Consider the following 26,995-nt stretch of genomic DNA (forward strand, 5'->3'; position numbering starts at 1 on the left):
CCCCCTCCAATTGAGAGGGGGCTTCAATCCCATATGGCTGATGGATGGGACTCTCCTGCTTGCAGCTGTAGACTCTCTCAGTTCCTTGGTGTGGTGATTGTTCATCCCCACCTCCTTGTTGGCTGTCCTGTGTGAGTCCAATGAACTGCAGAGTAGGTGCTGCAACTCTGCAGAGGCTCAGGGCCCAGCTGGCATGCAGAGAGCCCAGAGATTCAAGTCTCTTGGACATACACCTACCAACTCCTAGCACCAATGACAGGTTCAATAAAAGGGACCAAAGACTATGTGTAGAGAAGTCACATATGAGTCCAACCGTCACACTCGGGAGCACAAACTCCAAAGTAGGGCCCACTGTCAAGGCACCATATTTCGGGGCTATCTGCCATGACCGTAGGACCTAGGAGTCTCCAGACCCTCAGGAGCCCCACTATTTGGGGTAGTATCTACTTTGGCTGTCTATGAGATCCTGCTGATGACCTCTTGACTCACTTTGACGTCTCTTAGCCATATAAACTCATTTGTTTTTATCTTTTCCCACTTTTATTCAAGGTCTTTTCCCAGTTGCATCACCAGTTGGTGCTTTGTAGTAATCCCTCGGTGTTCCCCTCTGATTTTTAAAAATTCAACAAATATGCTGAGGGATTCCTCAAAGCCAAGCACTCTGCACAAGGTCCTGGGGATAGCACACTGAACAAGTCAGAGTTCCTGTCCTCATGGAACTGACATTTTAATGAATACAATCATAATTTAAAAAGAGCCATACACCCTAGTTAGTGCAGCTGGGTGTTCCTAGTCTCCAAGCTTTGGGGATCTGCCTAATGGCTGAGCACCTCTGCTCCCTGGTTTGTTGTGTCTCTCATTCTGCTTTTTCTCCCCACCTCTCTTGTTGCATCATCTTGTTGCATCAGCTTGCTGTGTCAGCTCGCTATCTTCTATAGGAGGCACTGGGAACCTTTGTTCCCTGCTCTGTTGTCTCTCTTGCTATGCTCCCTCTTCTTGTGTCTCTTTTTGTGTCAGCCTGCCGCATGCTCTTCTTGTGCCTTTCATTGTGTCAGCCTGCCGCACCTGCCTGTCATGCCAGCTCGCCATCCTTTTTAGGAGGCACCAGGATCCAAACAGCAAACTCTGGTGTAGTAGGCGGGAGCCCAGTCACCAGAACCACATCTGCTTCCCTCAATCCATTTTAATAATTACAGTTCTTTTAAATATCGTTTGAAAAAATCTTTGAGGTTACCCCACCTCAAACACAATACCTATACCTGAACAGAATACCTGTGACCTGGGTTTTGAAGTTTTTACCTCAGCTACTTGTTCTTCAACCTGCTACTTCCTCTCATGCTTTTTCCATTTACTAAACACAAACTGTCAGATTTTTTTCATGGGCCCTTCTCCTCCAAGGCCCTATCAGATAACTGTGTAAATGTGCATTTTCAGCCGTCAACACCAATATCCTAAACTGACACTCATACCTAGAGCCACATTTTTAAAAAGTTTGTCACTACAGACTGACCAATCTGGGAGATTAACTTAATACTACCTGAAAAAAAAACTGAGTTCCAGATATTTTAATAAATCTTCAAACCCCAAACTGGAGTTCTAATGAATTTTTTAAAAACATTTTTCCCAAAGAAAAGGCAACTGCACTTATTACATCAACATCATTAAAGTATAAGTGACACCAACAAAGGACCTACTCATATTTTCAAAGACCAACATTTACTCCGGCAAAATCTAAAAGTAGGCACAAAGGACAATTAACCAATTTCACAGGAGATGAATAACCAATTTCTATCTTTGTCTTTCTTCTGCTGTATGAGGAACCAAAGAAGTCAAATAGAAAATTGTTGTGCAGAGCCAACCACGAAAACTTCAAATACAGATATGTATAATATTCCGTTATTTTTTCAAGGCATTACTTTACATGTTAAAAAAAAAACTTCAAAAATAAAAATAGTAGTTATTTAGCCTTGTGCACATTTTGCAATAAAGTTTCTTGAATTTCTTTGGCAAATTCCTCAATCACTTCAACTTTTCAAGTAGAGTCATCACTAAAAAGTCCCTCTGACATGGGATCTATCCCACCATGACAAAGCAGCTTCCTTCTTTGCTGAAAGTGAGAGTGGCTCGTTGTTGCTTCAGGATCCCAAACCACACATTCAAAGTCATCCTGGTCTGCTATCCAATACTATTTATGTCAAACTGTAGGGGGACACCTCAAGGAACTTTCTTATATCAGATGCTCCCACTTTGCTAAGAATGAGGGCACAGCAGTCTGAGTTAATCGTGGTTTCTGAGTTGCAGGGTACCGCACTGCTCCAGGATTTTCAGTGGATACAATTAAAGTTCCTCCATTTGTGGCAGAAGTCTGCTGTTGACAAGTTCTCTCTGCTACTACATCATCTAGCAGTTGTTGTGTTTAAGTGGGTCTGAACTTTCAGACCTCTTTGGAAAGGAAAGTTGTCTGTCAGACTTTTCTGATGGCTTAATTTATTTCCACTTCTGGTAAAATTGGCTGGGATGTTATTTTTTCTGCTTAACTGGTTAGGTCTCGAGAACTGCAACTGGTTTCTTTTGCACTTCATTTTGTCTTGGTCTGCCTTCCTTTTTAACACAGGAAAATATCGCTCTATGTTCTTGTCAACTAGGTGACCACCTAAGGGTGGTTGAGTCATAGGACAAATTTCTTTTCGAATTCCTAGCTGGAAGACCAGTGACAGCCCCATAAGGACATCTCCTTCCAGGCATTACTCCACAGCTAAGACTATTCTTACCAAAACCAGAATTCTGCTGGATTCCCCATCATCTTCTCATCCTGAATTGCTGGGTACCACGTGGTTGGAGCCTTCTATTTAGTCTTAGAAATTTGTGCTTCTTTCCTACCTTTTGATTCAGTTTGATTACATTATCCAAAGATGTATCGATTTCACCCAGGTTTTCATTGCTGCAAGTTTTCGTTGGCTCTCGACCAAGAGGTGCGGCTAAGGCCTGCCACCTCCACTCAGGCATACAGACTAGCTGCACCATGGGAGCATGAACAGGTCCCTAGCGACACTTTTCACCCTGAACAGTATTTTAATAAGTACACAGAAAGGCCTAACTGGATAATCTTATAATTCAACTGGATTATTCCTTTAACTACTTGAATTGTGCTATTCTTTAATGAACCTTAAATAAACTAAGAGTAGTTAAAAAATAAAATTTTGTCATTCTCTATATTTTAAGTTAAGATTACTACTACATAACTAACCTTAAACCCGGTTTTATGGTAAGGGAAACTAGCTATAATTTTGCTTAATGCTCCTAGAAGGATTATCTCTGATATTTCAGATGACTTTAACAGCTGATAGCTACATCCTTTATGGTACCATCAACAATCCAAAAGACAAAGTCAAAATCTAAGAACTGTAACCTCTGGCACTCATTAAGGTCAGACAAATAAAGTCAAGGTAGCTGGAACACAGCATCACTGGTAGCAAAATAGCACAAATCACACTAATCACTGCGCGATGAAAGACTTTTTAAAAGGCAACCTGTACATCAATTTTGATAAAAATTCAAACACACAGACAGGCCATATACCTAACTCACGGTAGAAGTTGGCACTGGTGAGGAAAGTAGGGGAGGGCAGGGAATGGAATTGGAGAGTTAAAACAGAGGACCTCACTTTTAATTGTTAACCTTTTACTTCTTATAAAAAATTTTTTAAAAATCACAGAAGTAAATAAGAATACCAAATGCCAACAGTTGTCAGGTGATGAGAGCATGGGTATTATTGGTATTATTGTTAATAATTAATATGTATGCATACACTTATTTATTTAAACACAGTTTATCAAAATGTGAGGTAGCAACTGGTTGAGACTTCAAATTTAAACCACTGATCCCATTTGTAAGAAGGATGAATCAAGGTAAATAATGAAGTTATGGCATTTCTTTAGAATATGCTGGTCCACAGGTTACTACAAACAGCAGAAAACAAAGCCAAGCAGCAGCTCCGACACTCAGTAAAATCAGACACTTACACAAATGCACCAATGCACATAAGTCATCAACCTCCATCTTTTCAGTAACTAGAGCTTTCTTAACAGGGAAATAAACATTTGTAAGTATTTGTCACTCCAGATACCCAGAAAATAAAAAAAAAATTTTTTTTGTATTAAGGTCTTTTCAAGCACAAATAAGTGACAGCCAACAAAACTGCTCAAAATTTAAGAAAAATGGAGCCCACAGAAGGTACATGACTGTGTTGAATGAGAATGTATAACGAGTCCTTATGAGGTTTAAATCAGTAGCAGCAAGAGACTTTTTTCCACTGAGTTCTTCTGAAACCACCCTCTTCAGTTTTAACTGGCCTTTTTCCTCTTACTACTACACAAACAGTGCACTCTCCATGTGGAACATTCACACAGTACAAAGGTCTGAAGAATGAATCCCTCGGCAATGCAAACTGCACTGATATTAACTGCTTGCTGTCTAAGCATTTACACATAAGGGATCGCTGCTCTGCAAGTTGCTTTATATCACCTAATGTGTCACAGGCCACTTTCCAATAGGCATATTCCCCTTTACTCCTTTTAATGGCTGCAGAATAATCTACAATTTGGGTGCACCATAAGGGATTTAACAGCTCTGCCATTTGAAACCATTTGGGGTTTTCCAGATGTGTTACTGCTGCAATGCACAAGTCTGTAAAAACATCTTTGAGAAATCCTGGCATACTCCTACAGGATTCCTAGAAGTAGAATCATTGGGTTCTTACAGTGTTTGCTTAAAGTGTGAGTGACAACTGCCAAAATGCCCTCAAGAGAATGGAAGGTGCTCTTTCCATAAATAGAATTTCTTTGATAATGCCATTGTTTAATAATTTGTTAACTCTTCTGCTAATTCCTTTCTAAAATGAGAATCAAGCCTATAAACATGGTTAAAAATGAGGATCTATCATTTGGGTTTTCACCCAAATTTTCCCAATAGTTAGCTAACTTTAGGGCAGATGTGGCAACTTGCTGTGAATCCATTATCTACTAAAACACCTCCTATGTGCCCAGCACTGTAACAGGTGCTGTTCAGGACAGAGAAAGAAATAAATACCTACCAGTTTTTGCACAACTGTGCTCCTTATTTATGATTTCTTTATCTTTTGAGATCTTGATAAAATAGGCTAAAAATCCACTCTAGGCTCTGAGTAAACTTAAAATCCTTAGGATCTTCCATCTTCGTGGTTCCCCTGCCTCGGAGCTCTAAACTCCTGCTACTGCTTAAGTTCAATTCATGTATGAATCATCTTCTTGTCCCATGAATTGCTCTTCTTATACACCATTACTGGATCTCAGCTCTTCTTTAAAAAATTCTAACATCAGCAGCAATAACAACAAAAAACCCACTTATAAAAGACACGTGTCTAATACACTTGAATTCTGGGGCAGAGAGTATGGAATGGGGCAAAAAATTAAAATTTAAGTTTAAAAGGAAAGAATATTGAGAGATTAATATTCTATAACACATAAAGAACTTTAAAAATATGCAGCATGTGCAAGATATGCCCCAATCTCAAAGTCCTTAACACAACCATCAGAATGTACACAGTGCAGCCTTGGGTGCAGTGTGTCCACCCCCAGGGTTTTATCCTGGAAATGATGAAGCAACCCTAAATAAGAGCTGGTAAGAGTGGGAAGCCTCCCATGGAGAACTGACTGAATAAACAAGGTTACCCACACAATGGAATGCTGTGCAGCCATTCAAAGAGTCCAACAGAACCACGCAAGAAGGCAGTGTGAGTAAAAAAGACATGCACGCACTCTGGTCTCAGAGCACTAGGAATGTAGCCCTAACTCCAATACCCACTAGCTCTATGACCCAGAGCAAGTTACTCAATCTTTCTGAGATTGTTCCCTCACTTGTAAAAAAAAAAAAAAAACAAAACCAGAAAGAATAAAGAAAATCCCAGGTGAGCTAAAGTATATATATGGCTATAGCAGTTTCATATAGTTATGAATTCCAAAAACATATTGGATTATGTTTGTAAACTGGTCTGTACCTGGGCATGATTAAATTATGTTTAGGGCTTTGGCTGGGCCATCGGTAGAGCGTTGAGATCCCGCCCCTCAGTGGGTGGGGACTCACAGATAAAAGGCATAGCAAAGGAGAGAGTTGGAGATTTAATGTTGGAGTTTGATGCTGGGGTCTTGAGCTGGAGTCCCGGGAAGCAAGCACACAGAGGAGCTTGGTTGTGAGGGAAGAGAAGCAAGCTCCAGCAAGACCTGGGAAGAGAGGAACCTAGGAAGCCTGAACCCTCGCAGATGTTGGCAGCCATCTTGGGCTCCTACACATGGAAATAGACTTTGGTGAGGGAAGTTACATATGCTTTTTTGGCCTGGTATCTGTAAGCTTCTACCCCAAATAAATACCCTTTATAAAAGCCAGCAGATTTCTGGTATTTTGTATCAGCACCCTGTTGGCTGACTATTACAATGGTTTAAACCTGATTCACTAGAAGGTCTCAAATTCCAAACCAGTAATGAAAAAAAGTTTGTAATTTTTGTAAAGAATTAAAAAAAACCACTGCTTATATACGAACTAAATTTTAAAATAAAAATAGAGATAAATGCATAGAAAATGGCAAAAAAAATATACACAAACTGTTAAGAGCAGTAATGTCTGGGGAGAAGGATTTGAGGATAGCAGTAGAATAAAAAGGAACTTTCCCATGTACTCTTTACACATCTGCATAATTTGATTTTCTTTAAATAAAGAACACTCTGCTTTTGTGCTTTAAGACAAAACAATAAAATTTAGTAAAGATGGGAGGGATGGCTAATCTTGAAATCTGTCCTGTCTTTATTCCTACCACTAACTGTTTGCTTTAAAGCAAGCAGATCTCAAGGTGTGATCCAAGGATCCATGGGATCCCCAAGAACATTTCAGAGGGGTCTGTGAGGACAAAACTATTTCCATAATAATATTAAGACATGATGTGTCATGTTCACTGTGTTGACATTTGCAGAGACATGCAAAAACAACAGAGAGCAAAACTGCTCGTCCCTTGGCACAGATCACACCAGTGGAACCAGGCTGGACTAATCAGCACGTTAGTTGCTTGGTTGACATATGTAGGGGAAAAAAAGGAAAAAAAGCCAGTTTTACTTAAGAATGTCCTTCATGAACAGTGAATATTATTAATATTACATCTCAACCCTTATGGCAAAGCAGGTAGTATGCACAAAGTACTTCTGCAGCACCCCAAAGTCAAGGATGGGCTCAAGGAAAAGCACATGTGTAGCTCTTTGCGTTGCAAGCTAAACTAATCACTTTTTTTCATGGACTGCCATTTTTCTTTGAAAGAATGACTTAACAACTGTGGTTATTCAGACTTCAGTATCCGGCAGAAATTTTGTTGAAAATGAACAAAGTGAACCTCTCACAGAAAACTTGACAGAATGTGTTTCCCATGATAAAATCCAAGCTTTCAAAGAAAATCAGAACTGTGGAAAACTTCTGTGAACTTGATAGGATTCTACTTTTCTGATAAGACCAGCAATGGTATTAATGAATGTAGTTTAGTCTGATCTCGTATGATGAACTGTATCAGAATTTGGAAGATTTGCATAACTCAGTGGATCAATATTTCCAAATGAGCAATGTGTGATGTCACCAAATCACACAAAAAGATCCATTCAAAGAGGAAGACAAAACTATGATACAATGTAAAACAGTTTTTATAAAAGGGTCTTGGATATGGTTTCAGATTTCCAAGTACAGCTAAACTTGAAGAAACAACCACTTCTCAAATTTTAGTGTAGTATCAAAAAAAGAATACTCACAATCATGAAAAGGCTATTAAATGACTCCTCCATTTTCTAACTACATATCAGTGTAGGGCTGGATTTTCCCCATCTACTTCAGTAAAAACAATATATTATAAAAAAAAATCAAAAACAATATATTGCAACAGATTAAATGCAGAATCAGATATGCAAATCTAGCTGTCTTCTATTAAGCCAGATAAAGGGCTTGTAAAAGTATAAAACAGTGCCATTTTTCTCACTAAAACTTTTCTGTTTTGTACGTTTTTTTTCATTAAAAATGTTATGTTAACATGTAACAGATTTGTTTTTATTTTAAACTGAAATAACAAATACTTAAGTTGTTCTGATTTACTTTCAAATATAGTTAAGTATCAAAAGATAGAACTCACAGGAACAAAAGTTTTCTGGGGTCTATAATAATGACAAAGAGTGTAAAAACGGCCCTGAATCCAAAAGGCTTTGAGAATCAATGATTTAGAGCAGGCACCAGCAAACTACAACCCAAAGGCAAAATCTGGCTCACTGCCTGTTTTTGTAAATAAAGTTTTATTGGAACACAGCCATGGCCATTGAATTCGGTATTGACCACGGCCGCTTTCCTGCTACAAAGGCAGAATTGAGTTCAGTAGTTGCCATGGAGACCATCTGGCTGGCAAAGTCTGAAATAGTTTTCTTTGCTATTGTAATAACTTTCTATTTTGCATTTCTGTCTCCACTCTTACCTCCTACCATCCATTGTCTAAAGGCTAATGACCTTTCCAAAAACTCCTGCTTAAAACGAAAGGTTCAGGTTCACCTTCAGAACACAATTCAAATTCCTCAGCACAGCATTCAAGGCCTTTCATCACCACCGCCTAGCCCCGCCAACCTCGAGTCCAAACTTCACCACTCTGAGCTCACCCCTGAACACTCTGCTCTTTGCTCTACAAGCAGCCCAAGTGATTTCCCAGAATGTACCATGGAGTCTCAAATTCTCAAATCTCCACTCCGAGCCCCCCTCCCTGGAACATTCTTCTCTCCTCTGCTTCTCCCCTCTCCCTGCCCTGTCTGAGAAGGTTTCCCGACCTCCTCCCCTGCATCTCCCAGCCATGCCTGACAACCAGCCTCCCTCCACAGCCCAGGGTATCAACTGCGCTGTCAGGATCTGCTGGTCGGTCTCTGAACTGAGGGCATCTCAGGGCAGAAACTGTGCTTCTCTCTCCATCCCCAACATCTAGCCCTAGCAGCCTTCAGTACATTTTCGTGCACTGCCTTCACAAGACAACAGAATCTTGACATTTGCCCATTGCCAGTGCCATTCATCCACTGTCTCCAAACTTCACCCCAACCCTATAAGAGCCACAGGCAACACCATCCCCACCTTACAGAGGAGGAAACTGTCAAGTTAGCACAAAGCTAAAAGGAGGAGAGAAACGGGATTTGCACCAAAACTCTAGCATACCAGTGTCTTTCCATCAACCATGACTTTCTTTACTCCAATTAACATCACTGTGAAGAGACAAACCTAACTTAGGTGACAGCATGAGGGAAAAGGCAGGAGATCACCCACTGCTCACGCACGGTGTGCTGAGAGAAGGAAAGGGCAGCCTCTAAGAGAGAATCCACCCTGTGGCTGCAACAGTGATTCATCAAGAGGTGGAATTTAAGACGGGTTTTGAAGGATCAGTAGGGTGTGGAGAGTAGACAGGAAACAGAAAGAATATTCTAGGTGGGAGAAATATTTGAACAATGATCAAGGAATGGGAAAAATCACTGGATAATAATGGAAAAATCAAGAGGCTAGGCAGAGGAAGGGAACTGGGGTGAGTGGAGAGATGAGGGGGAGGTCAGGAAAAATTCAAGAAACTGCTATCTTTGTGTTTAAATATAGCTAAAACTAAATCCACACACCTTAAAATACACACAAATTAATTAACACTTGAGCAGCACTTCACAGGTTACAAAAGCACTGCATGCTGTTTAATCTTAACAAAAATCTTAGGTTGTAGTAAGTGTTCCTGATGTCTGGATAAGTAAGTTGAAGTTCAGAAGTGGCTTTCAGAGTTGATAATGCAGGCATGCATTATCAACTTTTTAAAATCAAGGACTAAAAGAAGTCCTGCCTGAGCAAGACAAGGACAATGAAAATGAACATTATTTTAGTACAGCCATAGACCTTGCAAATTTATATCTGATTATATAACCATGACTAGTACAGGTTCTTGAACACATTCTGAAGATATTGAAGTGTAGTCAATGCTCAGTAATTATACTGAATGAATTTATCAGAAGAAAGGCACACATTCGATTCCCCAAAGGCAACATTTCCCCATGAAGCTCCCTCAAAAGTTAAACTGCAAAATATTATAAGATTGTTTGATGGCCTTTCCCAGATGATGCTCTCCTGAAAGCCCTTTTCAACAGCACAGGTATAATACTAAGTAAATGGGAATCGTACAGTGACAGCATAAAAATCAGATTGGGAGTATTTCAAGTAACCAAACAATCCTCAATTGCGCCTTTAAAAAAAGGATTGATGAAAAATACTGAACATGAAATTTTCTATACCCGGAAGAAATGAATCATAATATTCTAAGATAATGACTATGGCCAAAAGCTTTACATTCATTTATATTGTATTTCATTGATTTTAAGCACATTTTCCTGCATTTTAACATCTTAGAAATCAGGGTATAACTTAAATTCAATGAAATACAATAACTTCCTGGTTGCTGTCCAAGTTTTTGTTGCCTTCCCCAACTTAAAATGTGTCTTTCTTTCATAATATGTAACCTCTCACAAAGACTTGGCCTACTGGATGACCTGGATATCCATATTATTTATGCAACTCCCAAACTTAAGCTCGCACTAATAGTTTTATTATTTCTTTAGAAAAAAGGGAACATCTACTTTAAAGCAATAATCAGAGTAGAGATTAAAAAGCTGATTAAAACAAATCATTAAATAAAAAGTCAAGGCACTTAATACTACAAATTCAGAGGGGAGAGGAAAAGGTGGCTATCATCCCATACACTGCTATGTAAAACTAGGCAATTAGAGTTCCTAAATCCCTCCTCTGGCTCTCTCCCATGTCTCCAGTCTCCAGAAAAGAACTAATACAAAGGCAGCAAGCAAGCAAACTGCCATTATGTTCAAAGTAGCTTTGCAGAGGAAGGCTCTACCGCATTTTTTTTTTGGCATGCAGGCGTTTCAATTACTCATCCCCTCTGTGTGATACCTCTTCTTCAAATACTTGGAGAACTGTTCTGAAAACAGGTCATTCTGGAACCCTTGTCATCCATCTTACATCATTTTGATAGGCACTTTCTTTATAGGCATCTCATTTTCATTTGTTTTCGAAAGACTTCTTCCTATAAATACTGGAGAGCTCTACTCAGCCTTAGGAAGATAGCAAACCCCAAGGCTGGGCAGCCACATCCCACAGTGTGGGCTATTTAGCTGAACTGGCTGGGTCCAGTGGCTGTTAATTACTCTGGGTTTCTGTGCCTAAAATCCAGGGAGCAATAGTACCTCTCCTTCCTGGGGTTGTGAGAAGGCAAAGCTGAGAGGTAAACTCTTGGATAAGCATTGAATAGCTGCTAGCTGGCACGACCTCCATGCTGGGTCCTGCCATGGCCAGAGAGCCCTGAGGCTGGCCCCAGCTCCAGGGGTCCCAGGTAGACCAGAGCTGTAGGGAGGGGAGGCCTGGCATCATTGTCACTCAACATTCTTGCTGTCAGCAGTGCAATTACTAATTTCCTCTAAGCCCAGGTTCTCCTCCTAACTAGAGAAAGATGGAGATGGGAAATCAATGCTCGCACACCCAGAGTTACTTCCTCTCTGCACCATGGCTGACACCCGACCCACGGCAAAACTCAATTCTTGAAAACAGAAAAGTATCACGTTGTACACAGTTCAACACTCTCATCAGGAGTTATGATGAAAGTCCCTCGAAACTTAGTTTTAAAAACAAAAAGGAAACCAAAACCAAAGCTTCTTTCCTTTTTACTCATTCCACAACCTTCAAAGTCAAGAGCACTTACTTTTGGAGTCCTACCCCCATTCCTGCAAAAAAAGGCAAGACCCCAGGCCTCAATCTCCACCGGACTTTCTTCTTAACCTGCCCAAGGCAGGGGAATGCAGGAAGGCCATCCATGTAGGATTAAGGTGGAACCTGAGGAAATAGACCTTGAGCCAGAATAAACCCCTCAAGAACAGAATGCCTCAGCAACCACAAACTTACTCCACCTCCAACTGTACAAAATATCAGTTCCAATAATCGCCCTTAAATTACGCAGCTCCTATAAATTTTCTCTAATCAAAATTTCTTTTGATTCAAGGTCGAGTTTGAGTCACAAATTCTGCAAATCATGTCACCCAGCTCCTTCATACTTGTTCCTTAACAATAGGTAATTGCTAATGACTGCATTTTCCTTCTCTATCATCAACTTCTATGGTGGCAATGCAATTCAAAATAGTTACACATGTTTAACAAAATGATAGAGTTACAAATGTATTTACCTCTAAAGCAGGGTTTCATAACCTATTTTGTTCCATGGATCCCTTAAGCACAGACCCCTTACTGAGTCCATACTATACTGTGTATTATTTAGTAAACATATCACACCTGCACCAACATGTCCCCACAAGAATGTTTTCTTTTTCAATTTCAAGTCAAGCCCACAGACCCCTTATTAAGAAGTCCTGCTCTAAAGTTAAATATATATGAACTGAAAGCTTTTAACACATATAATGAAAAAAAGTGAATTACTACAAGCGATGTTAGAAAAAAGGTGACAATTTAAAATATCAAACTTTTAGATGAATTAAAAATTTTACTTTAACTAGGGGTTTAAAATTGCAAAAATCTCCAATCAGTTTAATTTAGAGAACAAAATATTTTTGCCATGATTTTTAAAGGGAAAGAATGTCATTTTTAAAGTGTAAAGTCACATGTAATTTTGATTCATTCAGCTTGCCAATAAAAACTAGAAAAAGAGATGGGGAATTAAGCTAGGACTGAAGCTCTTCCAACTTTCCTACTCCCCACAGACACACCTGGCTTTGCTCCTGAGAGAAATCACCACTCCAATGGAGGAAGGCTGAACTGCCCCCTCTACATGGGACACGTGAAACGAAACAATGAGAAAGAGTAATTACTTTAAATAAATACAAAAGAAACAATCTTTAATAGATTAGTTAGGTTATATATAAAATTACCTAGTTTCAAGCTCCAATCATATATACCTTCACAAACTTCTCAGAGCCCAGTTTCCCTTGCTTAATAAAGGATCTCCAGATGTCCTCTCCCTCCTTCGACAAACCAAACCGTGCCAGGGGGTTAGGGGGTGGGGGTGTGTGGGGAGTGGGTGTGGGTGGAGGGAGCAGTCACCCCAAAGGCCAAGGTAGGGGAAAGTTGACAAGACATCTGACCAATTTCTGGGCGCAGGAAGAAGTATTTGGTGCAAAGCATGAGCCAAAGTAAATCATTTTTAAGAGAAGTTTAAAGATTCACAAAGTTCAGCAAGATAGTTGAACAATGACAACAAAAATCACTCCTTGGTTCTAAACCTAAAATGCTAATTTCTCAGTCTCTAAGAATCACTTCTACTTTCAACTGTGTCTAAATACATTATATATATATATATACACACTTACAAATTATATGCTTACATAATAGTATATATATATATACTTTTTTTTTCACTTTACAAGGACATGTGGGTTTACCGGAAGCTGAGGTAGGAGAGGCTCTCCCCAAGTTCCACACCCACCACCTAAAACTGGGCCTTGGCCCACTTTAGGCTATGATTAAGGAAAAGAACAGCCAACTTAAAGCAATACCTGAAGGTTCAGGATTAAAATCTGGAGTAGGAACATAAAGCAAAAATCAAGAATTTTAGAACCTTAGAAAGACCTTAGAGGCTCCAGTAGTCCAATTCTCTTGCTAAGGATGAAGAAACTGAGGCAAAATACTTTGCCCAGGATCAGAACGGTGACTAGCAACAGAGCTGGGCCTTGCATGGAGGCCCCTGGCCCGGTCCGACAGGCCGCCCCGCAGCACCACCGCTGCTGTGCAACTTTCACCAGCACAGCGACCCGGCGTGCATGCTCCGAGTCCGCAGTTCCTGCGTTACTTTCTTGGCTCCAGCAGATGGAGGAGGCAGCCACGGATACGCAGATAACGGAGAACTGGGTTCGGAAGACCCGGGTTCTTGTCCAGGCTCTACCAGTCCCCGTCTCGGTGACCTTGGTCACTTACATAAGCCCTCTAGGCCGGCGTTCTCTTCTACAGAAAAGGGATGAGCATCCCCTCACGCCAACAAGAATGACAGGTCCGCGAGCGCGCCCAGAAGCCACCTCGGGCCACTCGTGCGCCGCGCCACGTCCACCCGAGAGCGGGCTTCCCCGACACCGCCGGGGCCGCCCGGCCAGGAGGGGGCCTGGGTCCTGGAGCCTGGGCAGCCCTCCCTGCGACCCTCCCGCTGGGCACGGCCGCACGGGGCCGAGGCCGCACCCGGCCCGCCCGAGAGAGGCAGCAACGACTCGGACCCCGGGCGCCGGGCGCGGCAGGACTGCCCCGAGGGGCCCCGCGCGGACGCCGGGCCCAGGACGCGAGGGTGGGGCGCGGAGCCGGGCGCGCTCGCGACACCGACCGTGCACTCGAGGCGGCCGCCCGCGCGGGGCGCCGGGTCCGGGCGGGGCGCGTGTCCGGGAGAGGACGGGACGCTCCACGCGCGGGCGCCTTACCTTCGGCCACGTCCTCGTCGATGGCCCCCTTGACCTGCGAGAAGCACCACTGGAAGTCGTTGCCGCCCGCGGGGCAGCCGCCGCCTCCGGCTCCTGCAAACACACCAACCCGCGCGTCAGGCCGGCCGCGGCCCCCGCCCCGGGCGCGCCCCCCGCCCCGGGCTCGGCCCCCGCGGCCGCGGCGCAGGCCTCTCACCTGCCATGGCCGGCGGGCGGCGGGCGCGCTGAGGCGGCGGCGGGGGCGGCGCGCCGGCCGCGCCGACTGTGGTGGGCCGAAGGAGGCGGCCGCCGCGCTGCTGCCGCCCGAGAACCTCACCCCGGCCGCCGCCGCCGCAGCCGCCGCCGGGGAGTGATTTTTTTCCCTTTTCAAAATGGCGCCCAATGCCCGTCGCCCCGCTCGATGACGTCATCCCTCCTCCACCTCCTCCGAGTGCGCCGCGGGAGGAGGGCGGGGCGGACCCGGGAGGTCCCCGGCACGGGGGCGGGGCCGGGGCGGTGGAGGGGGCGCGCCTCGCGCCTACTGCGCCTGCGCACAATATGCGCGCGCCTCAAGTCCTGGGTCGACCGCCCCACGTAGGGTCCCTGCACCGCGCAAGGCCGGGAAAAGGGGCGCCTCAGGGCCACGGGCGGCCTTCTCGCCCCTCGAGCCTGTTGGCGCCCGAGGTGGCCTCGTGCTTGGGACTTAGTGCCCGGCGCTCTTGAAGGAACAACGGTACGGCCGCCGCCGGCCTCTCAGGTCTCTGGAAGGTTTTAGGACAGCTCGAAACTGCCCCCAAGAACCCATCGGGTCGGCCTTGCGGCGGCCGCAATATCAACCTCATACCGCGCCCCGCCCCTCCCGGCCTCGGCCTATGGAAGCGCGACCTTCCGTGAGTCGCGCCCCTGCTGCCCCGGCCCTCCCCTCCCGACCTCGACCGAAGGGAGTGCGGCCTCCCGCGAGTCCCGCCCCTGCCGCTCTGGCCCCGCCCCTCCCGGCCTCGGCCGACGGGAGTGCGACCTCCTGTGAGTCCCGCCCTTGCTGCGAGCCCCGCCCCTCCTGCCCTAGTCCCGCCTCTCCCGGCTTCGGCCAATGAAAGCGCGGCCTCCCATGAGTCCCGCCCCAGCTGCCCCGGCTCCGCCCCTCCCGGCCTCGGCCGACGGGAATGCGACCTCCTGTGAGTCCCGCCCCTGCTGCGAGCCCCGCCCCTCCTGCCCTGGTCCCGCCCCTCCCGGCCTCGGCCGATGGGGGCGCGGCCTCCTGCGAGTCCCGCCCCTGCTGCGCCGGCCCCGCCCCTCCCGGCCTCGGCCGACGGGAGTGCGACCTCCTGTGAGTCCCGCCCTTGCTGCGAGCCCCGCCCCTCCTGCCCTAGTCCCGCCTCTCCCGGCTTCGGCCAATGAAAGCGCGGCCTCCCGTGAGTCCCGCCCCAGCTGCCCCGGCTCCGCCCCTCCCGGCCTCGGCCAATGGGAGCGCGCGGGGCCGGCCGGCGGTCACGCGGCGGCCGCATCCCGCCGGGCCGCGGCGAGTCTGCGCAGCGGGTGGTCCCGGGCCCTTCGGAGCCGGGAGAAGGAAACTCGGCGCTGCGGCTCCACGTGGCTGGCCGTCTCTGCTGTCGCGGGCTTGTTTCCTGCGCCCAGGGCGGCTCGCGCTCTCTTCAGGGCTTGCTGCGCGCGGGAGGCCGCGACTTCGCTCGGGCACGCTGTGGAGGTGGCCGGGACCGCTTCGCCGCTCCCGGGGCCGCGCGAGGGGCTTCCCTCCAGCCGCGGCCACGCGCGCTCCGGCCCCGGTGCGGCGGCGAGCAGAGCAGACCTGAATTTCAGTGAGGAAGACAGACGGCAGTGGAAAAAGCAAAATATCCGCGGAATCAGAGCGCGCTAGGTGGAGGAACAAAGTGGGGAGGCGTGTGTGGAGAGGGGAAATGCATTTGCCTGGGCGTGTATTCGTTTTCTAGGGCTGCCTAACAAATGACCACCAACTTCTAGGCTTAAAAGAATGTGTCGTCTTACAGTTGAGAACAGACTTCGTAACTTTAGCTCATCTGCAAAAACGGTATTTCCAAATGAGCTCACTTTCCCAGGCTCCAGGTGGACCCGGATTTTGGGAGGCACAATTCACCCCAGGGCCAGTGATTGTGGAAGGCCTCCCTGAGGTGGCAATGGAGCCGAGGGCAGGAGGGAGCAACCCACGGGCACATCTGGGGGAAGGGGGACTGGTGAGTGCAAAGGCCCTGAGGCCTGCCTGACCCAGCTGTCCAAGTTGGGCGAAGGCAGGGACGGCGGGGGCGGGTGCACTCGTGTAGGCTATTTCGAAGACCCTTGGGGGCCAGGTAGGAGGCTGGGGGTGGCCGTGGTGGGTGGTGGGTTTCAGCAGGGTCCCTGTGGCTGCATAGTTGAGGCCCCAGGGTGGAAGCGGGGAGGCGGGTGAGGAGGCCCCGCCTTGGTCCAGGCCGTCGGGGGTGGAGGAGGCTGAGAGTTCAGCTCCCACAGGGGTGGGCGGGCGGATCCCCCAGGCCTGAGCCCGGGAGAGTGGGGCCTCCAGGCGGAGCAGGCAGGGGCAGCGCCGGCGGTGTGTGAAGGGGGGGAGGGGGCGAGCGCTGCACTTGCCACTGCCAGCCTGGGTGAGTTCTCCCCAGAGGGATGGGCCCTGAGAGGAGCAGCCTGGGGGTGGACGGAGAGGAGAACGGGGAGGTGGCCAGTCAGGGTGCAGGGAAGACGGGGAGGACGCGGACGGTGGCTTAGGCCGCGGGGAGGCGCTGGCCCCTTGCTGGGAACAGCTGTCAGACCTCTTCAGTGTAATTGCTTTTGCCCTGGAAAAGATAAATCTCTGGCAGGGATGGCAAGATAGTTAGCGTCAGAGTGGCTTGTGTGTTGTGTTAGTCACTACCATTACCTGAAAATTTAAAAACAAGATGTAGCCCCCAGGAGGAGGGAGTTCCTGAAGCCTTCCTGGCCTTCCCCTGAGCATTGCTGGTCAGCTGGGGGCTCAAGCTGCCCTCTGTCCTGCTGAAGAACTCTAACTATCTCAGGGAGCTCCTCTGCGCTCTTACTGGTGTTTAGAGGAACCTGCGTCCTGCAGGGCAGTTTTCTTTCATTATTATTTTTGGACTTCAGAGCTGAGTTGTGCGGTGCCTGCTGTTCGCCCGTGGACGGACCCCCACGGGCCCGCAGTGGAGCTACTCCTTCCCTGAACAGCAAGGACGAATCTCAGAAATGAAATGCTGAGGGAAAGGAGACCCCAAAGAGTCTGTGCTGGGCTAGCCATTTGGGGGAAGCTCTAGCAGGCAAAACTACTTTGAAGTGCTCAGGGAACGAGGCTGCAGGGCAGGTGGGGATAGCCTGGGAAAGAGCAGGAGACCACCTTCTGGGGTGTTTCTATGTCTTGATCTGAGGCGTGGTTACCTGAATGTATACAGTTAGCAAAACTCAAAACTGTACCCTTGACTTGGGAACGTTTTGTTGCATCTGAATTATACCTCAGTAAAACTGATTTTTAAAGATTCTAACTTAACTGTGTATCTAATTTCCCACTTAGCTGAAAGGGATTTTCCATATTAAGTGTTGGAAAAGGATCACAGAGGATTAATGATTCTTCCCCACATACTTTTATGTTTTAAAATGCCTCTGATGTATTTTGATTTCAGCTGTGAATAGCATTTAAAATTCAAGTTCATATTTAGCAGCCAGGTCAGAGTTCTAGAGAAGCACCCTATTGGTAGCATGTGCAATCTTCCCATCTACTATAAACCAGATTTAGAAACTTGTTCTAGCGAGGGGTGTCCTGTGAGCATGTCTCGTGAGCTGGCAGGAGGGAGTTGCTATGTGAAGCCAGGGTCCCTGGGTCCCTGGGCCAGCCACCCCTAGCCTGTGTCTCCCTGCCTTGCACACAAGCTGGGCGGGCAGCAGACGGTGGTGGCTGAAATTCTTTCTCTTACTTTCTACAGCTCACTGCTTCTCTACTGCTTGAGATCAGCAGGCTCTCACTCCATTCCATCGCTTTTCTTTACTCCTGCCAAAAAGGATTGGATCCTAGGATTTTTCTCCGAATAATGGCAGAAGGAAGGAGAGGCGGGAGAGGACTAATTTTGGTGCTGTGAAAGTGGGACTCTGACATTTCAATGGACAGACGAATTTCGTGATCTACATTCCTGGTTTAATGAAATAGGGGGATAAACTAGATTTATTTTTTATTAATGCTTTTATTTGTGCTTTAGATTTATGCTTTTAATTGTGATCGTCAGTCTGTATATTCTTATTTCTTGTACGAACTGAGCTTTATTATTCTGTTCAAATTTTTTGTCATCCTCAAGACTGATGGTGTACACACTGACTTAGAGATGGGGCTGTACCTGCACCCACTGAACTGAGTTAAGGAACCCCACTCCAGGGTTCTTGAAAGTGAGCAAGCAGTGGTCTAACACACCTCACTGCAATCAAGAAAGCAGACAAACGTGGGAAAGGACTAGGCAAAGGGGAAGACAAGAGGAGCTGCACCTATGTGTGTGGTCAGCAGGTAAAGGCCCCCCAAATGCCCATGTCCTGTCCCCTGGGAGCCCGTGGCTCTGGGACCTTATATGGCTTTGCTGATGTGATTAACTTCACAGCCCACAAAATAGCGAGATTGTCCTGAATTATGGGGGAGGGGGTACGCAGTGCAATCAGAGGAGCACTTAGAAGCAGAGAACTCTCCAGCTAGGGTCAGTGAGCTGCAGAGATGCTGCAGAGAAACAGGAAGCAGGAGGTGGACTCAGCCCACCCTCCCTGGTGCGGCCATGTGGAAAGTGTGAGAAGAAGTGGAGGGCAGGAGCCTCCAGGAGCAGCCAGCAGCTGCCATCTTGCAGAAAGGACCCTGCCCAGCTGACCCTGTGGCCTCCTCTCCTGAGGCTCTGAGCAGGGAACTTGTACCCTGACCTCTGGCACCCAGAACCGAGAGTTAATAAAGGCCGTTACTTAGAACCGTAAGTTCCTGGTCATTTGTTACAGCAGCAGTCGAACACTAACAGCTGTGCACGTGTGGAAGTATATGGGCTTGTGTGCGCTTGTTCACTTTGCTGTCCTCTGCCCTCTTGGAGACGAGGCGTTCGGTTTAGTCGTGGATTTGCGTTGACGTGAGGCCACACTGCGCCACGGAGTGCTAACCGCCCTATGGAGCCCCTCTGGGGGTGTCAGGTGCAGGGGTGAGTGCGCCCACCTGCACCCTGCCCCCTCAGTCAGGGACAGCACAGAGCACTCTCCATGCATGTCCCTCAGTGCTCTTGAGACCCCAAGAGCAGGTATGTCAGCCCATTTTTCAAATGGGGAAAACTGAGTCTTGGGGAGAAGAAGTAGCATGCCCAAGGCTTCCCAGCCACTCGGAATTGAAGCCCTGGTCTAACTTCAAGGCAGGGACCCTGGACCTCGAGTCCCGGTGCCACAAAACATGAGCTAACACAGGACCCACCCTTCCCGGCATGGATGAGACGCAGGGACACCCAGCACTTGGGCCACCCGGAATTATCCCCAAGAATGGAAATGGCTGGTGGCCGCCTCCCAGGTCAGTGTGTGCCCAGGATGGGAGAATAACGGGGCAGGGGGCCGGCTCCGCAGCTGCTCAGGCCGGTTCAGGGGAGGTGACATCTGTGCCATGGCTGGGGAGACCCTTCATTTTACTCCTGGGACTTGTGCAGCCAGCCTTGGGGTGCCGCCTGCTCTCGTGGTCTCCCCGCCCCATGGTTATTTCTTTCCACACACGTGTCTGCTCACAGCCCATTTTCTCATCTCTCCTCAGTCCTCGGGTTTCCCATCCTCTCCCTGGCACCCTCAGAGCAGCCCCCAAAGGGTCCACCATGCCCCTCCACCTGGAGGGAATCCCCCCATATTGAGAAGGACGGGCCAGGAGACTCAAGCACTGTCCCTGTAGCCTCCGTTCAAAGGCAGCTAAGTCGTGGGCCCTTTCACACAGGGCCAGCTGATGGCACGGTGGCCAGGGGTCGCTCTGTGCCCCACTTCTCCCCTCAACCCTCGCCCATCAGGTGGGGACCTCCTTTACCCCACGGGGTGGCCTTCAGCTTAGAACCAGCCAGCACACTATTCAAGTCTTGACTGCTGAGTGAAAAGAGAAAACCCTGAAGGACAGGTATAAGGGAAAAACAGGGAGGCTGCATGCTACGTCCGTCCTCCGTCCTGCCAGGCCTGAGCAGACAGCACGAGCAGGGGAGGCTGGGGCCTCCCAGGCAGCCCCCAGCCCACCCTTGGCCCTGTGGCCGGTGAATAATGGCCCCAAGGGTGTCCACGTCTTAATTCCCAGCTCCTCTGAAAGTCATCTTATGTGGCCAAATGGACTTTGCAGATGAGATTAAGTGAAGGACCTTGAGGTAGATTAGTCTGGATTCCAGGGTCCTAAGAGGGAGCCCTGAGAGCGAGAGGGAGCTGATTGGAGGAATGCGGCAGGAGCCAGGGGTCTTTGGTGGCCCCCAGAAACTAGAAGAGGAAGCGAATGGCCTCCCCCTGGGGCCCTTGACTGTAGCCCTGTAAGCCTGATCTGGACTCAGAGAACTGCAAGAAAGTAGGTTTGGGCTGTTTTGAGCCACTCGGATTCTGGTCATGTGATACAGCAGCTGTAGGAAGCCACACCCCCAGCCCTCGTGGGCTGCCAGGTGCCTTCTGTAGCCTCGAGCAGCAGAGCAGCAGCCTCCGCAGCAGCACAGCAGGAGAGGCAGGGGCTGGGGCTGCGAGGGGGCCAGGTGCAGGGAGGCCCTAGGCAGCTCCGGGAGTGCTGGCCCTGCGGGGGTGCAGGAGAGTGTCCCAGGGCTTCCCCGTGTGGGTGCGGGTGTTCATACAGTGTGTGAGTGTGCAGGTTTGCACATTGTGCTTCTGTGGTGTGCTTACATGTATGGGCATCCGTGGTGTGTGTGCATCCATAGTTGTGCATGTGTGTGCACCCATGGTGTGTGTGTGTGTGTGTGTGTGTGTGTGTGTGTAGGGGTCCATGAGGCTCCCGGTCACCACGAGGGTCCCCGCCAGGTCCATGCTCAAGTCTGAGGTCCGTGTCCAGGGCTCCAGGGGCCGAGGCGGGAAGGGCTGGAGGTGTGTCTGAAAGTGTTGGCAACTGGGGTAGGATCCAGCCCCTTTGGGCAGGAGGCCAAAGTTCTTCCACAGTCTGGTCCTCATCTGCAGACCTTGGCTCAGGTCGCAACCATTTCGCTGGGCCTTCTCCCACTGCGGGCTCCCCAGGCTCCTCTCGGGCCATGGCACGGCTGGCGGGGACAAGGGTCTGGGGTGGGGGTCCAGGGGTGGGTAGCCAGGTTGGCACGGATCTAGCGCATCCTTGGAAAGTAGGATGGCGAGGCCGGGCACGTTCTTGAGTGCACGGAGGCTGGCGGCTGGCTTGCCTGGCGTCTGACCGGGTGTGGGCCGGGCAGGAGGCTCTGCCACACCTCGCACATACTCCGGTAGCGCAGCCGTGACCTGGTGCAGCCCTGCCAGGTGGCGTTTGAGCATCTCGGGGCGCACGTGACAGTCCTGGCGGTCGCCCAGCTGCAGCCACTGAAGACGATGGCGCGTGTGGCTGGCTGTGCCATGCTGGTGGTGGCAAAGGCCAGTGGGTTCCAGATCTTGCTCCCCTCCTTGACCCGCATGTGCACTGCACCGGGCGCCAGGTCGGCGAAGGGGTCAGAGCCCTTCAACCCTGCCCCCAACAATTGACTTTTGTATATTAATCTTGTCTCCTGTAACTTTTGATAGTCAATTATTGTTCTAGGAAATGTTTGGGGTATTCCTGGGGATTTTCTTCATAGATGATCATGTTGCCTGTAAACAAAGACAACTTTATTTCTTCCTTCCCAATCTGTATACCTTGTATTTCTTTTTCTTTTCTTATTGCAATAGCTGTTACTGTCAGTACAGTGTTGAATAGGAGTGGTGAAGTGTGTCCTGGCCTTGCTCCTGATGTTAGCTGTAGGGTTGTTGCTTTTTATAGAGTTTTTTTTTGTTTTGTTTTGTTTTAATCAAATTGAGGAAGTTTTCCTCTATTCCTAAGTTGATAAGAGTTTTTATCATGACTGAGTTAGGGATATTGTCAAATACTTTTTATGCATCTATTAATGTGATCATCTGATTTTTCTTCTTTAGCCTGTTGATGTGAGAGTTTACATTAATTGAATTTTTAAAAAAAATTTCCTCTCCCCCCTTGTGGCTTGCTTGCTGTCTGCTCTCTGTGTCCATTAGTTGTGTGCTCTTCTGTGTTTTCTTGCTTGCCTCCCTTTTTTGTTGCGTCACCTTGCTGAGTTGGCTGTCCGTGGAGCCTGCAGGCCAGGCAGCTCTCAGTGGCTCTTGCTGGCCAGGTGGCTCTCCGCAGCGAATGGGTGAGCCTGCCTTCACAAGGAGGCCCCGGGACGCAAACCCAGGGCCTCCCCTATGGTAGACGGGAGCCCAACCGATTGAGCCACAGCTGCTTCCCTAATTAATTGAATTTTGAACCAACCTTGCATATTTGGAATAAATCTCACTTGGGCATGCAGTATTGTTATTTTTACACATTGTTGGATTTGATTTCCTAACATTATTTGAAAACGTTCACCCCTCTGTTGATGAGAGAGATTGGTGTATTGTTCTCTATTAGATAACAGTTGATTGATGGTGCTGCTCATCCCTAAACCCTTCCTAATGTTCTGCCCGTGGGCCTGTTACATGCTGCTAGCGGGTTGTTGAAGTTCTCTGGAATGGTGAGTTTGTTTCTCCTTGCAGCTGTTCTATCAATTTTTGGCTTATGCATTTTGACACACTATTTTTAGGTGTATACATTCAGGATTGTTATGCCTTCTTAGAGAATTGACCCTTTTACCGTGATGCAGTACCCCTCTTTATCCCTGATAATCATTTTTGCTTGGAAATCTGCTTTGACTGAAATCAGTATGGGTACTCCAGCTTTCTTTTTAGTGTGGTATATCTTTCTCAATCCCTTTACTTGTATGTGTATTAGAGAAGTTGTAGGTTTACAGAAAAATCATGCAGAAAATACAGAGTTCCTATAAATGTCCCCTACCCAGTTTTCCCAATTATTAGCTGTAGCAGTTTGACACAATTGATGAATTCCAAAAAGAAATATTGGACTATGCTTGTAATCTGATCTGTACCTGGGCATGATTGAGTTATGATTAGGGCGTTGAGTCCCCATTCCTTGGTGGGTGGGGACTCCCAGATAAAAAGCAGGGTGAAGAACAGATTTGGGGCTTCTGATGTTGGAGTTTTGATGTTGGAGTTTGATGCTAAAGACTTAAGCTGGAGCCCCAGAAAGTAAGCTTGCAGAGGAAAGAGAAGCCAGCCCCAGGAAGAAAGGAACCTTAAACCCAGAGAAAAGCAAGCCCCAGGAACGTAGGAACCCAGGAAGCCTGAACCCTCACAGACATCCAAATAGACTTTGTTGAAGGAAATAACTTATGCTTTATGGCCTGGTATTTTATTTTGAGTGTGTACCACATTTTGCTTAACCATTTATCAGTAGCTGGCCCTCTCCCTCCATCTTTTGGCAACTGTGACTAATGCCAGTATGAACACTGGTGTCTCTTCTAGTGGATGTTTGGGTCATGGTAATTCTGTACCTCATCCCTTAACTGTCAGTCTACTTGTGTCTTTATATTTAAAGTGGGTTTCTTGTAGGCAAAAGGGAGTTGGGTCTTGTTTCTTATCTATTCTATAATCTCTCTCTTGTAATTGTGTATTTAGATCATTCAACATTTAAAGTGATCATTGATATAGTCAGACTAATACCTACTGTATTTGTAACTGTTTTCTCTTCACTGCCCTTGTTCTTTGTGTGTGTGTGTTTTCACTTGTTATTCATTCTTGGTTTTAAATGAACAGTTTATATTATTCCATTTTCTTTTTTCTCTTAGCATATCAATTATACTAGGTTTTCAAAAGTTTCAGTGGTTGCCCTAGAGTTTGTAATATACATTCACAGCAAACCTAAGTCCACCTTGCAGTAACCCTGCACTGGTCACAGGCAGGGCAGATGCCTTCTTGCAGACTCGTCCCAGGGCCGCCCTCCTGCCTCCCACCCCCTCCCCACTGTCATTCATTTCCCTTGGCCATACGTGGGAGTCCCCAGTGCACTGTCACTGTTACTATCTTGAACAGTTACCTATGAGATCTTCAAAGTAAAGATTTCATTTTCCTTCATTAATCCCTTCTTGAACACTTGTCCTTCCTTTGGCAGGTTTACTGGCGACAGGGTCCCTCTGTTTTTGAGCAAGTCTTTATTTCTCCTCTGCTTTTGAAGGATAATTTCACTTGAATATAGGAGGGTGGGTTTTCCCCCGTCAGCGCTTTAAACCTCTGCCTCCACTCTCTTGCTTGCAGGGTTTGTGAAGCCAAGCCCAGTGTAACCCTCGTGGTGCTCTCCTCCCCCTAACTGCTCTTCCACCTCTCAAGGCTCTGTTGAGCTTAGCTCCCTGCGGTTCGCGTCAGTGACACGTCTGGGCATTGCAGCGTGTCGTTTCAAACTCCGTCCCGCCCACCCTTGTGACAGAACTCCCACGAGCATCCCCTGGCAGCTGAGGGCAGGAGACCCAGGAAACAAGTCTGGGGGGCTTGGCAAGGGGGGCCCCCTTGGCTGGCAAAGGTTTACCTTACTAGCTTTGTCCCTCTATTTATCGATGAGGAAGGAAGCCAAGTATTACTTAAGTGCTGGAGCCGTAGACGTCCTCCCTCTCTGCCACCCAGGACCATTCTTACCCCATTCTCACCACCTGGAACGTGCGCCAACCTCCCCTCTGCCCCGCACATGCTCTCCTGCCACGTCTGCATAACACGTGGCCCGAGGTCCGTTCCCAGCCCTCACACATGCAGGTGGCCACTGGAGAAGCCTTTCCCAGCCCTGCAGGGCCACACCTGGCCCAGGGGGGCCATATCCTCCACAGCACAGCTGGGATTCCACCACGGCCATGGGCACCCCTCCAGCGAGAGGCACGATTCCTGCGTATCTCCCACTGAGCCTAGCGGGCAGCTCTGGGCCTTTGAAGGGACCCATGTGTCTTATCGAACAAGAAGTGTCAGGGTTAGGGATTAAGAACCCAGGGCACTAAAACGGGAACTTCAAGTCCGTTACACTTGCCCTGCATCCTGACATTTTGTTACTATCACTTGTCCAATAAACCGTGACCTTTATGGGCTGAGAGCACGAAGCACGAAGCACGTGCCTCCTACCAGCCCCACGTGCAGGGGAAGTGGGAGCTGCTGCTTCTTGGTGGGGCCGTCTGTCCTGGGGCCGTCTGTCCTGGCATCTTCGGCTGATGCTTCCTGCAACCTACTCAGGGCAAAGGAGAACCTTTTTGTGTCCCTTTGGAATTTCAACATTCTTTTATTTATCTCGGGTCCCTTGCAGCATTTATTTTTTCCTTTTATCAGCCCTCTGTTCCATTTACGAGACTCTAGTACCAGCTTTTCTTGCGGCCTCAGTTTCCTGGCAGTTGCCCGGCGCTCCCTCCGTTCCCGGGTTTCTTCCCTGTTGGCAGAGCCTTGGCCGTTCTCCGGCTGCTCCCTCCTGCCTTCCGCTCCTCCCTGGCCACCCGCCGGCCCCTCTGGGCCCGTCTGCACCCTCCCCTGCAGCCGAGAGGCCTGCGGGCAGCTGGGAGAGGGGGACAGCGCAGAGCCCGAGTCAGAGCAGAGCTGGGAGCCCCTGACCCCCTCCTGGCAGGTGCCCAGGACCCGGAGGTGGTTCCCGGGGGCAGCAGCCCTGATCTCTCTAGAACTTTCCTTGGGGGCTCTTGGGTCTCCCCGATGTGTTTTAGGAAATCTTGGGAGCATATCAGATTTCCTGCGTACACGCACTTTAGTTACATCCATCTGTGACGCCTCTCGCCTTGTGAATTCTTGTTTTATCAACTGTAAACTGAGGAAAATGGGAGGGGCAGCCTGTGGGCGGCGGCGCCAGGCTGCCTCTTGGAGGGTGACTGCTTCTTGGGAAGGGTGACAAGCTCCAGGAGGCAGGTATGAAACAAGGGCTTCCAGCTTCCAGGAAGGAGGAGAGGAGCGAGGGAGAAGCGGTGCGCAGCGAGAAGGATGTGCCCAGGCCCCGCCCCTGGCTCCTTGAAGCTTCCTGAAAGTTCTTGAATTTCCCGCACACACCTGGGAGGGGCAAGATGCTGAGGATGGTTGGGACCAAAGCGGCTTGGGCGGGTGTGGGGGTGTGGCAGCAGGGGCTGCTGGGGACGCACCTGACCCAGATCCGCGCGCCCACCTTGGGCCTCCGCGCGGCCGCGGGGCTCATCCTGGTGCATCACTGTTTAAGGCCTTCACCTGGGTGCGTGTCACCTGTGACCGAGCCACACCTGGCACTGGGTTTGAGCCCCTCCGGAGCCGTGTGTCTCCATGCTCGGCGCCAAGTTCTCGGGGGCCACTCGGGATGGCCTCTGCCCGGGATGCTGCTCTGGGCTTGAGGGGCCCCAAGTCTGCTGCCCCCCATTGGGTCTTAAATGCCCCCCATAAAGGCATGTTGACGTCCTGCCTGTGCG

At 48.4% G+C, this 26,995-nt stretch overlaps 1 protein-coding gene and 2 pseudogenes across 1 annotated transcript in view; all 3 read right to left on the reverse strand.

Moving 5' to 3' along the window:
• PPP2R2D (protein phosphatase 2 regulatory subunit Bdelta) overlaps positions 1 to 14,913 on the reverse strand; it is a 46,749-nt gene extending 31,836 nt beyond the window's left edge. Inside the window, exons 1-2 of the mRNA XM_004464473.5 lie at positions 14,728 to 14,913; positions 14,532 to 14,624 (exon numbers count right to left, since the gene is read on the reverse strand). Coding sequence (XP_004464530.1) covers positions 14,532 to 14,624; positions 14,728 to 14,734 — 100 coding nt within the window. The 5' untranslated portion in view covers positions 14,735 to 14,913. The remainder of the gene's footprint in view (positions 1 to 14,531; positions 14,625 to 14,727) is intronic.
• LOC101419814 (UAP56-interacting factor pseudogene) lies at positions 1,899 to 3,021 on the reverse strand (annotated as a pseudogene).
• Positions 14,914 to 20,497: 5,584 nt separating the features above from the next.
• Positions 20,498 to 26,751, reverse strand: LOC101422316 (ribonuclease P protein subunit p25-like; annotated as a pseudogene).
• Between the last annotated feature and the right edge of the window lie 244 nt (positions 26,752 to 26,995).

Source organism: Dasypus novemcinctus, chromosome 6, assembly GCF_030445035.2.
Source record: "Dasypus novemcinctus isolate mDasNov1 chromosome 6, mDasNov1.1.hap2, whole genome shotgun sequence".
In the NCBI taxonomy this organism is placed as follows: domain Eukaryota; kingdom Metazoa; phylum Chordata; class Mammalia; order Cingulata; family Dasypodidae; genus Dasypus; species Dasypus novemcinctus.